At 42.7% G+C, this 13,705-nt stretch overlaps 1 protein-coding gene across 2 annotated transcripts; it reads right to left on the reverse strand.

Moving 5' to 3' along the window:
• Positions 1–5,484: 5,484 nt before the first annotated feature.
• Positions 5,485–8,895, reverse strand: LOC136493141 (isocitrate dehydrogenase [NAD] regulatory subunit 1, mitochondrial-like). 2 transcript variants are annotated; one of them, XM_066489190.1, is made up of 4 exons: positions 8,221–8,895; positions 7,227–7,454; positions 6,370–6,448; positions 5,485–6,116 (listed from the first exon to the last, which is right to left on the reverse strand). In XM_066489190.1, exons 1-4 carry the CDS (start codon positions 8,746–8,748, stop codon positions 5,842–5,844), a joined length of 1,110 nt encoding a protein of 369 aa, XP_066345287.1. In that variant the 5' UTR covers positions 8,749–8,895; the 3' UTR covers positions 5,485–5,841. The 2 variants fall into 2 exon arrangements, with proteins under 2 accessions (XP_066345287.1, XP_066345286.1); XM_066489189.1 differs by having other exon boundaries at positions 7,227–7,466; positions 8,221–8,892.
• Between the last annotated feature and the right edge of the window lie 4,810 nt (positions 8,896–13,705).

The following is a 13,705-nucleotide window of genomic DNA, read 5'->3' on the forward strand; positions in this document are numbered from 1 at the left end:
CTCCCTTCCTCAGTGGCATCATCAGAGCCAGCTGCTTCAGTCATACCAGCACAGCCTACAGCAGCTCCTATTCTTGATCCAACCCAGACTGCTTCAGCATTGCTTTTAGCTATAGAGGGTCAAACTGCTCAGAGCTCAGGGTCAGATGATGATGACGCCCAGTTTCAGCTCGCTCCTCGCACCTCAGCGCCCGACTCGTCCGCTGCAGCCCCACCGACTGACCCTTAGGTTTTGGTGTTTGACGCCAAATGGGGAGAGAGATCGAGTATGTTAGACTTAGGGGGAGCGACATATCTAGGGGGGCTTAGTTTATCTATTAACTTATCTATTACATTTGGAGTTTTTATATGTGGTACACTATTATGCATTCGTCGTGTGTTTACCTTTATTCATTAAACTACATTTATGTGATAGTGATATCTACGTGATCGTGATATATGACATGTGTGCTCTCTACTTTGAATTATTTATATGTCATATCATTGGTGCTAAGCTCATTTGCTCTTGCTTTCGTGTTTTACTCCGATGCGAATGAGTTTTATTACTTGTACTCATGCTTATTTCATATCTTTGGAGTACATTATGATGGTTTAGGCCATATAAGCTTGACTAACTCTTTTGTTCTTATTGCTAAAAGCTTATATGAATCAAGCATGTCAAAAAACCTCATCTCTTTCACATACTCGAGGTGGTATTGTCATCAATCACCAAAAATAGGGAGATTGAAAGCATCTAGGCCCCTAGTTGGGTTTCGGTGATTAATGACAATACGTGATTACTTTGACTAACGCGTGTTTTGCAGAGGCAATTAAGTTAGATCATGGTAATGGAGATCGATTGGGCTATCATGATGGCCATGCCCCTACGATGGAAATCATTTCGGTTTTCAAAGGATGGACGACAAGGTTAAGGATGGACTAGTTCTAAGTGTCGATTGGAGTTGGAGTGACACTTAGAGTAGTTTAGGACTTTGTTTTTCCTTTGGCCATACTATTAAGGGGGGTATGGATGGGTAGCTTGACCTAGGTGAGTCTAGTGAGTTAGGTGTGGTGCACACTTGCTAAAACTAGCTCTAGGTAGCTCCAAAATAGCCCTTAGATCCAATGGACCAAACTTCATTCACGTACGTTCGAAAGTTGAAAGTGAATAGAGGGTCAAATACTGACCAGACACTGGCTCTGGTGTGACCGGACGCTGGCTCAGGTCCGATCAGTTCATTTGACCGAGGTGTTTTCGTCTGGTGTGACCGGACGCTGAGGGCCAGCGTCCGGTCGACTCCAGTAAGGTTCTAGAGAGAGAAAATCTCAACCGAACGCGTCCGGTCAGTGCTGACCGGATGTTGGCCAGCGTCCGGTCACACTAAAAACACTAGAGTTTGGGGTGAACTGATCGGCGCGTTCGGTCAACATGACCGGAGTGTCCGGTCACCCCGTAGAGGCACATAACGGTTCGTTTTTCAGTCCATGTTATAAATACTTCCTCCACTCGTGTGTGGGGGTACTTTCGCTTATTCCAACAGCTGAGAAACACCTTTGAGAGTGCCAAGAAGAGCAAGGTCCTAGTGAGGTGATTGAGATTTGAGAATTCCAAAGAGAGCCCTCATTAGTGAGATCAAGAGTAGCAAAGTGTGCATCCACCCTTCTCATTAGGCTTGTCGTGGTCAAGTGAGAGTTCATGCTTGTTACTCTTAGTGATCGCCATCACCTAGACGGCTTGGTGGTGATCGGAGAGCTTGGTGATCATCCGGTGGAGCTTGTAGATGACCCAACTCAAGTTGTGAGCGGTTGTAGATGATTCACCGTGACGGAGTGTCGAAGAATCAACCTATAGAGAGCACTTGATCCTTGTATGGATCAAGGGGGAGCTACACCGTTGCACGGGTGCTCCAACGAGGACTAGTGGGGAGTGGTGACTCTCCGATACCTCGACAAAACATCGCCACGTTCCTCCTTCTCTCTTTACTTTGAGCATTTACTTTGAGCAATTCAATTCTTGTCATTTACATTCCTAGAATTATCATGCTAGAGTAGGATTGGAACTTAGGGTGCTAAACTTTTGTGCGTTAGATTAATAGAAACACTTTCTAGGCATAAGGGGTTAATTGGGCTAACCGTAGAGTTTAATTATTGAAAGAAATTTAGAATTAGCCCAATTCACCCTCCCTCTTGGGCATCTTGATCCTTTCATCATGCAAGTAATGTAAATCAAGCACAAGTGACACAATGATTTATCCCGTGGTTCGGCTCATCACCAAGACTTGCCTACCTCCACATTATCGAGGTTAGCCACTAAGGCTTAGAGCTTTCTAGCTCTTCCTCGTTCTCAAGTCCAGAGACTTAACTCTTGAGATGAGGGGTGAGTTTACTAGCTTCAAAAGATGGTTACAAACCTCCCGGGGCTGCCACACAAGTTGGCAAGCTCCACGGGCGACGCTCTAGCCGGCTAGGAGCCAAGCTCCAAGAGTAACAAATACAACCGCCGGCCAAAACATGAACTAAGTGCTCTTTAGAATTTGGGAATCAATGGAGTTGCTCTCTAATCAAGTTTTAGACCATTTTTCCTCAAGGATTAATGGAGAAATCAATGGATTTGCTTGAGGGCTTTCGGTCAACAATGGATTGAGAGAGAGAGAGAGCTCCTGCTCTGTTTTGGACGTGCTCAAGTGAGGACGATGAGGCAGGTTCATTACCGTTGGGAAGGAAGGGGAAAGGTATATATACCCCCAGCCCCCAACGGTCACTTAAATCGCAGATAGATGTTGGCGAGTTAAGGGAAACGTATATATATACCCCAGCCATCAATGGACACCGCACCCGGGGTCAGGCGAGACAAAGCCTGTGGCCTCGAGGTTGGGCGAGACGAAGCCCGCGACCTTGGGGTCAGGCGAGCTAGATCCTGTGACCCTAGGGTCGGGCGAGGCGGATCCCGTGACCTTGGGGTCGGGCGAGACGGATCCCGCGACCTTGGGGTCGAGCGAGGCAGAGACCACGACCAAGGGGTCGAGCGAGCTGGATCCCGCACCCAAGGGGTCGGGCGAGATGGAGCCCACACCCAAGGGATCGGACGAGACGGAGCTCGCACCCAACGGGTCAGGCGAGCCTCACTTCAAATGCGGCAGTGCCGCACCACACAAGACAATAAGGATAATAGTGAAGTGTAGACTGTCTTGACTGTGAATCTAAGGATACATGTGGTTGTTTGAGCATTTAGTAGCACATATTAGCTTAAGCATTGTGCCTCCCTTTATAGCACGGTTTTTCCTATACTCAAATTCAATATATAAAAGAATTTAAACCTCCTTTGAGTTTGAAGCTATCTACATTTGTAATTGGGGACTCCTCCGTTTTGTGTAGCATTCTCGAATATAAATTCCCTGCTTGCCATCTCGATAAATCTCATTAGTTCTCTAATTGCGTGTTCATTATCATCAAAACCCACAATTAGGGCTTGATTGCACTTTCAGAAACCGAAAAAATTGATTCCGTATTTGGTTCTAGATTGCCAGAAACCGAATAACCGAGGAAATTTCGGTTCCTACTCTCAGATAACTGATTAACCGAAATACATGAATTGTAATTCACTTGTATTTTGTAAGACTATGTTCGATTTATTTGTGATGTCTCACATTGAGTTTTCTTTGGTGACCCTCTTATATTGAGTTGCTATGTATTTGTGTTGCTATGTTGCTATTGTTATCTTATCTATTATTATTGTCTAAAATAGAGATAGTGTCGTCTAAATTTGCTTTAAAACCTTTTTTTTTGTTGTGTTTAACCTCTGCTAAAAAAATTCGATTTATTCGGTTAGAACCGGAAACAAACTGAAATAACCGAAAACCGAAATGCTCAGTTTTTTCTGAACCGATCGGTTCTTATTTTCTAGGAACCTAATTTCATCAATAACCGAGGAACCGAACTAGAACCGAATACCCACCCCCATTTGGGTGCTTGAACGCTATCTTGTATAATGATGCACTCCACTTATTTATAAGCATTGTACCTTTAGTGTCACATATATGTAGATGAAAGTTAAGTTCTGACTTCGTCATTCTTGTATATATATGTTTCCTGAATTGTTTTTCTTTTTATTTAGGAATATGTCAGTGCCCGCGGTGTTGGAAAAAAATGATGCTCACCGTGAAATGAGAGAAGAAGAATCGTCGACGCTTTGCACGCTCCGAGGGGCGAGGCTTGGAACCTCGATGCTCCTACTAGCCTCAATGCCACACAGTAAAATATTGTTTCTCTTTTTTGAATCTCTGTGACGTGAATAATCTGAAATTCTGAATAGTCTAACTCCTTTGGATGCATTGCCTCAACCAATCATGCCATGCTAGAACATCTTTCTATTTGCATAGTGGGTCCTGTGAAACTATGCTTCAACACTGCAGCCTACAAGTCTGAAATCCATTTATGTGTTGATGTAACATTTTCGTTTGGGGCATCAATGTTCACGTACACATCGGGTGTTCTAATCTAGGAGGAAGACAATGGCAGGGAGGAAAATAAGACCTTCGAGTTCACAGGCGTGCTTCGATGGAAGCCGGGCGGCCGGCACAGGCGTCATTAGTTGTCTATTGGCAGCTTCAACAAGCTTGGTTCGGGCCTAAGGTTAGTTGTAGTAAGTTTAGACACCAGACAAACACTCTCAAGTTTAGTATAAGGAGTCGGGTAAGTTAAGTATATGAAATAAATATTTTCAATATTTTTCTATTCCATCCGTTCCAAATTATAAGTCACCTTGACTTTTGGCACATCCGCTTTCTACGTATCTAGACATATATCATATTTAGATGCATAACAAAATGGGTGTATCAAAAAAGTTAAAGCGACTTATAATTTAGAACGGATGGAGTAGAAAATAGCATTTTGATTGTTTTAATCTGATATAATATACTCATTCCATCCTAAATTATAAGTCATTTCAACTTGGAGAGTCCAAGCATCTAAAATTTGACCGATTTTATATAACAAAATAATAACATTTATGATATCAAATAAGTATCACTAGATTCTTTATTAATTATATATTTTTATAATTACCTATTTGATGTCATAAATTTTTATAATTCTCTCAATAATTATGGTCAAACTTGAGATGCTCTAAGATAATTGGAATGACATAATTTGAAATGGAAGGAGTACATTAAATTGTATAAGGTGTATTTAACAGATAATAATTCTAAGAGGCACTAAGATGGTGGCTGGTCTCGTTGTCCACCTCAACTCTTGATCGATATCGTACATGCCACTATCTTCACAGAAAAGTACTCCCTGCCATATCGAAAATTATCGTGCAATGGCAGAGGAAGATTGAAGTAGAGGAAGACATCATTATCGAAAATTTGATGTGAATATATACAAATTAAAGCTTTTCACGGCTGGGTCCATTGATCACCAGACGCACAGCCGGAAATCAACAAACAGGCACATTACCTTCCCAAGTAAAACCACAACGTCCGTAACAGTAAGTCTCAGGGAATAATCCAAAGAGACAGCTCAATTCCGTAACAGTAGTGGCAGCCATGGGCCAAAGCTCCAATCTGAGAGTCGACTCTCAATTCATGTTATTTTTTGACTGCCATCCATTCCCTTTGGCTTTTGCAACTCAAGGTCTTCCTCCTTGATGATAAGTGCAAAGTATCACATGAACACAATCATCGTGGGTTCCCCAATAATTATTTCTAAACAAAATCTGAAACAAGGGATACCTTGTAATCCCTCGAAAATGTGAAGCAATCTAAATCTATGTAAGAAGATAAATAACACTCAGGAGTCAAGACTAGCCAACTAGTCGCCCCAAAGAATTAACTCTTTTTTTTTTCAGGCGTGCACCAGGAATCTAATCCAGACTGGCAATCACAGCATCGGTAACTTCCTGGGTGGTGCTGCTACCGCCCAAATCCTTTGTTCTGTAGGTGCCTTCTGCAACGACACGCTTCACCGCTGTCTCCAGCCGGTCAGCAAATGATGGGAACTGCAAATGCCTCAACATCATAGCGGATGACAGAAGCAGCGCGACAGGGTTTGCTTTCTTCTGCTCCACGATGTTCTCGTTTCCAACATTTCCTGCAGAAGCACCTTGCTCAAAGACAGCATAGTCCTGACCCACATTGCCTAGAACATAATGCAGTACCGAGGATTAGTACGCTGAGCATCAAACTTATTGCAACTCAAAATTAATTAAAAGCGCCAAGAGATGCTCCATATGCCACAAAGTTTTTACAAATATGTAACAATGTAGGCACAGAGGGAGATAAGTCATGCCCAAAATATTATTTCTGCAGCAAATTACAAAAATGGAACGGTACCAGAACCATTTGCCAGAGGAGGAAACCACAAATAATAAAGAATGAGCTGCAACCCCTACCTCCAGGCATGATGCCTGTCCCTCCAACAATACCTGCAGCCGTGTTAGCCACCAAATTGCCATAAAGATTAGGCGTAACCTACAAAAAGAAAAAAAAAGTTTGAAACCTGCAGGTAATCCTAATCCATGGTATACTTGCAAGGAAGCAACCGAGAAAATTAGGAAAACAGAAAAGAAATGAGATAACAAATAGAAAAGACGTTTAGTAAGCACATGCTTTTTACATTGCATCTAGCTTAGCTTGCCAATGATGTGCTTCCCTCACTTAAATACTGTAAACTAGTCACAAATCTTATAAATTCTCAATAATATCAATTTCTATTCCTTAAGAACAATGGGATTTTGATTAGCCCAATATATCTTGGTTTGATATGTCTCAGAGAAACGTTATCTTTATTACATGGCAAGCTCGGTACTCAAGCAGAGCATTCCCCATAATTTCTCACATTCTGAAGTTCCAAACTCCCACAAGCCACAAGTTTTCTAGTTTTACCCCAAAAGAAAAGGATCTCAAATTTGTCAATAAAGAAAAAGGAGCAAAGGGCTACTGTTTACAAAAAATTTACATATGCTTGAATTGATAAAGTTCAGGAACTGTTCTTCTAGCAAGATCAAGCAATCCTATAATAATAACTATTCAATAGTTTTATAATTTTGGCATTGGAACCACTACTTTGCAACTCAAGTACTCAACAATATACAAACAAACATTTGATAGTTTAAAATTGTACAATGCAGATGAAAATGAACTCGGTGCAGAACAGAAAAAGGTAATCCAAGGTTTGCTTGAACAAAAATGTGATGTTCCAAATTAAATGGCATATATACAGAAAATGCTCAGAAATTTAGATGCATACCATGACATCAAATTGTTCTGGCTTTGAAACAAGTTGCATAGAGCAGTTGTCAACGATCATTTCATTGTACTGAATACCAGGATACTTTGAAGCAACCTCGCGGCAAGACTCCAAGAACAAACCATCGGCAAGCTTCATAATGTTTGCTTTATGCACTGCAGTGACTTTCTTTCGGTTGTTAAGGTAAGCATACTCGAACGCATATTTGGCAATCCTCTCAGAGCAAAACTTTGTGATCACCTAGGAAATCCATTCAGTAAGAGTAATAATGGAAGAAAAGTTCAGATAAGAACTGAAAAGGATCACAAACACTAAATGAGTGGATTCTATTTCAACAACAGTTTCTTGAGCAAAGTCTCAAAGGAATTCATGGCACAAAGGATAGGGGAAAATTGCTTAAATGGCTTAACCCAAAGAAAGAAACATATGACAAGACATGAAAAATGTGGATCATTTAGTAAATACAGTACCGGCACATTTTATTCACGGGTTGGCAATATATTTATATATATGTGTGTGAATCAATAAATGAACACAGTGAATATAACCCAATTCCCTACTGTCCAAACATTCGAACATGATGCTAAGCTCACCACATGTCCTATAGCTGCAGCTGCAACCTTTCGAAACATAAAGTGATCATTACAATGATACAAGCTATTCATAAAAAATTAAAACTAATTGTCTTTCTTAAAGAAATTTTGGTGATCACAAATTCAGATGAAACCAAGTTCGTGCTGATTGAGCTAATAGGCAAAATCACTCCCATTGCAAATAGATCATGGGGGTATTCAAATGGTGGCAAAGTATTGATAAAAAAAACCTGTTTTGTCATTTACGTGAAAACCATGACCTGCAAAATCTATATATACCAACTTTAATACGCGGAAGTAATAGGCGGCCCCACGAATTTTATAATACATATCGGGAAAATCATCATAAACATGAAACGTACATAACCGATCCCCCAACCCAAACCGAGACTCCGTCGTACCTTGAGGCTCTCAACGACCCCGGGCACGACCTCGTGCTCGAGCCCCGAGTACTCGCCCTCGGTGTTCTCCCTGATGACGACGATGTCGACACCCTGGTGCCTGGTGGGCAGGCCTGGGAGGTTGGAGCAGTGGACGAGCGATGCGTAGAGGTCGAGCTCCTTGCGCAGCTGCATGTTGAGGGAGGAGACCCCGCCGCCGACGGGCGTGGCGAGCCCGCCCTTGATGCAGACCTTGTTGCGGCGGATGGAGTCAATGACGGCGGGCGGGACCGTGGGCATGTCGCCGTGGACGTCGTAGGTCTCGAAGTAGACGGGCGCGTGCATCGCCTCCATGACCTGGCGCACGGCGCCTGTGACGAGGGGCCCGATGCCGTCGCCCGGGATGAGCGTGACGGCGCGCGGGGCGCCGTCCCCGGGCCGGGGCATGTAGGTCACCGTGCGCCGCGCGAGGCCCCGGAGGGGCTGCGGCGCGGGCGGGGAAGAGGCGGAGACGAGGCGGCGCAGGAGAGGGGCGGATCGCCGCGCCATGGGTGGGGAGGACGAGGGGTCGTCGGGGCCGCGCGGGCAGGCAGGTGCGAATTGCGATCACGGAGGCGGAGGCGGGCGGCCGGGAGGGAAGGAAGAGAGGAAGTCGCCGGGAATCCGGGAGAGAGGAGAAAGAGAAGGTGGAGATCGGTACTTGAGAGTTGTTTCACGGTTTAGCCCTCGGGTTCTTCGGCATTTGCCACTAATTGACCCTGACAAGTGGGCCCATACGGAAGGGAGTTTCAGATATCCTCACAGGGAAAATTCGTCGCCCCGTTTCACGTCGAATTGGTGCACGAACTCCTGTATACTAGCCACCGTTGCCCTGCTTCCCTGTGGATAATGTGTTTGGTACAGGAAATATTGCTTATATGTCTAATATATTTTTTTATCGTATTGCTACGAAAGGTTGATCTATTTGATAAATTAAATAGGAAAATATAGGAAGAAAATGTAACATAGGTTTTTTCATTACAATGTTGTAAACGAACATAGAGGTTGGTTGTCATTACATGGTGCCTATTTTAGGTCAGCAAATCAATGACATGTTAGTGGAAAGAAGTATTTGATGGAGTTGGGCTCAAATAACTAACGTACTTAGATTCAAAGCACAACATTGGCTAGGATTACATTATAGGTGGAAAGAGCAAAAACTACAACACAAGTACGTCTCCTAACGCGAGAGTTTACAAAAGAGTGAATTAGGATCCACTCCCCTTAGGCGAAACTACAACACATTTTGTAAATCTGGAATTACACGAAAGATTAGTATAACCAAGGCTTACTCCAGAAGTCGGGATAGACGAGGGCAATGGCGAAACAACAAGATAATGATTATCCAAAACATGGCATATGACCAACTGATCCAGAAACAGGAGACTGAGAAGTCAAACATCGTGAATCCTAAGACCAAACTAACCAATAGTAGACTTGAACTTTTTCAAAAACCAGATCCTTTCTCGGATTACACCATCACCTCTATCAGACGAACCTAGTTCCACAATAACGACTAGATCTCGTAGCTCTGCTTCGGATTCGAGAGGAATGGGGATGAAGAAGAAAAGCAAGGACCAAGGGCATCTTATAGTGGCGAACAGAGATGGGGCGCAGCACACCAAAAGGGGAGACGGCATGGATAGGATACACTGTCGGTTCACGTTGTGGGGATAAAGTTGGCCATGGCGCGCTCCCTGCGCAAGCGAGCGGAGGGGGGAATAAAGGAGAGGAGAGAGGGTTCGCTCGACGAGGGAGACGTACGGGCGGCCGTGTCCCCAAAAGAAGAAAAAAGGGAGGGGTCCGGTACGGGGTAGAGGGCGAGGATCAAGAGCGGACCGGAGGCCGGGAAAAGGAGAAGCGCACAGTGCACGAGAAAAGTGTACATGTTCTGAACATATAGACAACATTGGAACTTTAGCGAGTTTTTAGAGAGACAATGTGTTGCAACCTGATGTACTGATTCTTCACGCTTCACTGATAGCGGAGGCTACAACACTTCCATTTTATACAGGAACAGTCTCGAAGCATAAACTCAAAAAGATCAGTCCACGATGGCATATACATAAAATCAAATACAATTATATAGTGAGGAATGGAAAATTTGAGATATCATCTAGGAGCTAATTGTCCCATCATATTCCTATAGAATTAGATTAGGATAACTAATTGCAAAGTGTTTAGACAATAGATCATAAGAATAAAGAAAATGGTGAACTAAATATTACATGGGCTTCGCTAGAACTAAAAATAATTAAAAAAAGAAATCACCTAGAAATCTGCAAAGGATAAATAAGGCAAACAAATTAAATGATTGTTGTAAAGAGAACATGAAGAAGCCAAAAAACAAACATCAATAAATTTTCGAGTATTCACTAATTGATCTCTAGAAATTTGAGGTTACCTACCTGCCAAAGCGATCCTTGTACAGTTGTACTCATGGGTTTTAAGAAACCAACCAATCTGGAAAAAGGGAGCAAATCAAAATTATTTATATCAACTTGTGGAGACCGAAAGCGGGCCACAAAAATAAAACCGGTTTTCAGTACCATTTTTTTTATCAACCGGAAATAAAGAGTAAAATTGATTGAAATGGAGGCTACGAACATAAGAAGGCATGCATCAATGGGCAACCACGAACATATATAAGCCCAGTATCCTAAAGTAAAGACGATCACGCCTTATCAAATCGAGTTAGCAAATATATGAAAGAAGGTCCATGAAATACTAGCAGCAAGTTAGTAACTCAATACCAAACAGGAAAAAAATGGCCTACCCAGTGCAGAGAGCTCCCGCTCTGTGCGGGGTTCGGAGAGCATTAAGAAATGTGTGAACAAAAGCAAATGGGCTGGAGGCACCTGCTCTAATCCGCATAATGGTATAATCCTACAGGGAGAACCACAGGATGTTTAGTGCTAGCAAACCTTTTTGTATGAAGGCCATAATTAATTGAACTATTCTGTTGAACTGCGATGCTGGAGAAAGTTGGGAAGCTCCTTGTTAATCTGGTAGGATGATGTCCACCATGGAATCTGGGGGAAAATGATTTGCAGTCAATGTAGTTAATATTTTTTAGAAAAAATTTGCACTAAGCTATCGATATGTCCCACTGATAAAATAAATGCATGGTACTATATGTAGTGTAACCACAGGAAACATGGTCTATGGAATATGGTCTGCCAGTGGTGTAAGTTCCAACCTCTTATGCCAAGTGTATAATACGGCATGTGATGAATACGTAAAATTGATAATTTTTGTGAAGAGGTTAAAACTTTGCTATAGATTGTGCTGAAAGGAATGTCCAATATAAGCAGCTGAGTCGTAGAGAGTATTAGGCAAAGTAGCAAATTAAAAGTATGGCTTGAAGATTCATGTGTGCAGTTTAGTAAAAATGGTGGTTAGGAAGAGGTGTCATGCTTTAGTCTGTATGGCAGTAACCATGGAAAAAATCCATGATACATCTGTAGTTATTATGATTTTCAGTAACTCAATATGGACACGGTAAAATAAGTCCATCATTGGATGGTAAAAGCGATAAGTGCAAACCATTGCTGAATTATGAACTTTATTGTTTTCATTAAGGTTGCATTTGTTCATCCTAGGATTACCAAGAACTGGCCTTAATCTGGTGTCCATGTATTCAGGTTATGGAATTTTAAGTTCAATGACTGATGTGCAAAGATGACTAATAGCTGTTCTATTTAACTGATCCTTTGGTAATTAGTTTGAACCATTGGTACACAGATATAAAACATGGATGTACAGTCTTGTTGCTATTAATGCTATATATGGTAAACAACTAAACATACATGGTCTGTTTCAACCATTTGATAAACTTAGAATATATGGTACTAATGTTATTATTTGGATACAGTTAAATTGATATACCTGATTATATAATAGTAAATATATTAGGAAGAATATTATGCAAGAAATGTCAAGTGAGGCAAAGCGTATGTAGCATGAATACCTTGGAGTAGCATTAACATCGCCGGGTTGAGATGTCCTGAAAATATTCATGTCCAGGTGGGTTATTTTCAATGAGCATATAACTGATTTAGTACTATATATCATTAGGAAGAAGAACCGCATGTAATGATGTGGATTCGCAGTCAGTCATGAACATAAGGCCACGCCTAATTTTTCGGCACGATGGAAGATGGAAGCCTGAAGGGAAGCTCTCCTGCTCAGAGTCACACGTGTATTTCCGATTGGGGTGGTCGCTCATTGATGAAAGCACCTTGCATAGTTAAGAGTGCTATTTCAGCTTGGGTGCATAAATAGATTGAGTAGAATAACATAGAACTGAATGGTAGAAGAGGATCATTGCAAAAAAAAAGTACTATATGTAAGGCGGTAAACCATATGAGTCGAGGTGTGATGAACCTAGAATGTTCATACATTTGACCTTGTAAGCAAACCTATAAACCGTACATATTGTATATCAATGTGGATTGTAGCACTGGTACTTATACCACTAATCCTTTATGTAAGCATATGATGAAGGAAATTGAAAAAGGATAGTGAAAATTATAATTTGTAGGAAGAAAGCAAAGAATTGTCTTTACTGAACCATGTAGTGGAAATGGGTGTGATGTACCTGCTACCTTGTGGTGTTCAGATATAACGCTTTTACTGAATCGTTTACTGTGTAGATGGATTTTTAACTGAAGGTGTAAGAATCCCCGTAATAGATCAACCTCAAATCAGCATGAACATAATTCTGAACATCAGGAGAAATTGTATTTGTGTGTTGGCATCACAGCAGGCTAAGTCGTTTCTCCTAGAACAAATAGTAATAGCCAAATGACGTTTTGAAAATAAGTAAATAATTAGGATAGTATGATTCAATAATGTATATATGTTTGTACCTGTAGCTGATACAAATATAGCCAATTTCACTGGCATGCTACAACCAAATGAGCTGTTGACTTGCACCGGGCACCAAAAAATATAGTACACAGTATGATGAGATCGAAAGATGGGTATGTTGAATAGACCAAGAAAATATCAGATCGGACCAAGAAGACAATGGTAGGGACTGTCGCGTTGGCGGCGTTCGTGAGGGAAGACAACCCTAGAGCACGGCGGTCGGGGTGAGGCCGGCCATCCGTAGGGCGGGTCGAAGAGGCAGCGTAGATCAGCGTGAGTATGCACGTGCGTGAGGAGAGGGAAGGAGAGAGGCGAAGGTGGGAGGCAGCCAACGCCGGGTATTGGCCGTGTGGTTGCGCCGTGCCGCGTCCGCGGCAACCTGTGGGCCTCTCCCGCACCACGGCATGGCAGGAGGTGGCCACCGCCGGCGCATGCTCATGCGGCTGCGCAGCAGACGTGGGGTGCCCGTGCCTAGGCTGGCACGCCGGGGCTAGCCGCGCCGCTACGTCAGTCTAGGGGCAGGCTGCAGAGCGTGAGCGGCGGCATGGGAGGGAGGGCGATGTGGGGAGGGGAGGGCGAACCGTGAGCTGCGGCA

This window comes from Miscanthus floridulus, chromosome 11 (assembly GCF_019320115.1).
Source record: "Miscanthus floridulus cultivar M001 chromosome 11, ASM1932011v1, whole genome shotgun sequence".
NCBI classification, from domain to species: Eukaryota; Viridiplantae; Streptophyta; class Magnoliopsida; order Poales; family Poaceae; genus Miscanthus; species Miscanthus floridulus.

Bases quoted from the DNA above. Each gene is read 5' to 3' on its own strand.
- LOC136493141 (XM_066489189.1), bottom strand. From the start codon at position 8,748: ATGGCGCGGCGATCCGCCCCTCTCCTGCGCCGCCTCGTCTCCGCCTCT. The intron at 7,467-8,220 runs GTACGACGGAGT...TGGATTTCCTAG, and splicing joins GGGTCGTTGAGAGCCTCAAG to GTGATCACAAAGTTTTGCTC. The intron at 6,117-6,369 runs GTAGGGGTTGCA...ATTATGTTCTAG, and splicing joins GACAGGCATCATGCCTGGAG to GCAATGTGGGTCAGGACTAT.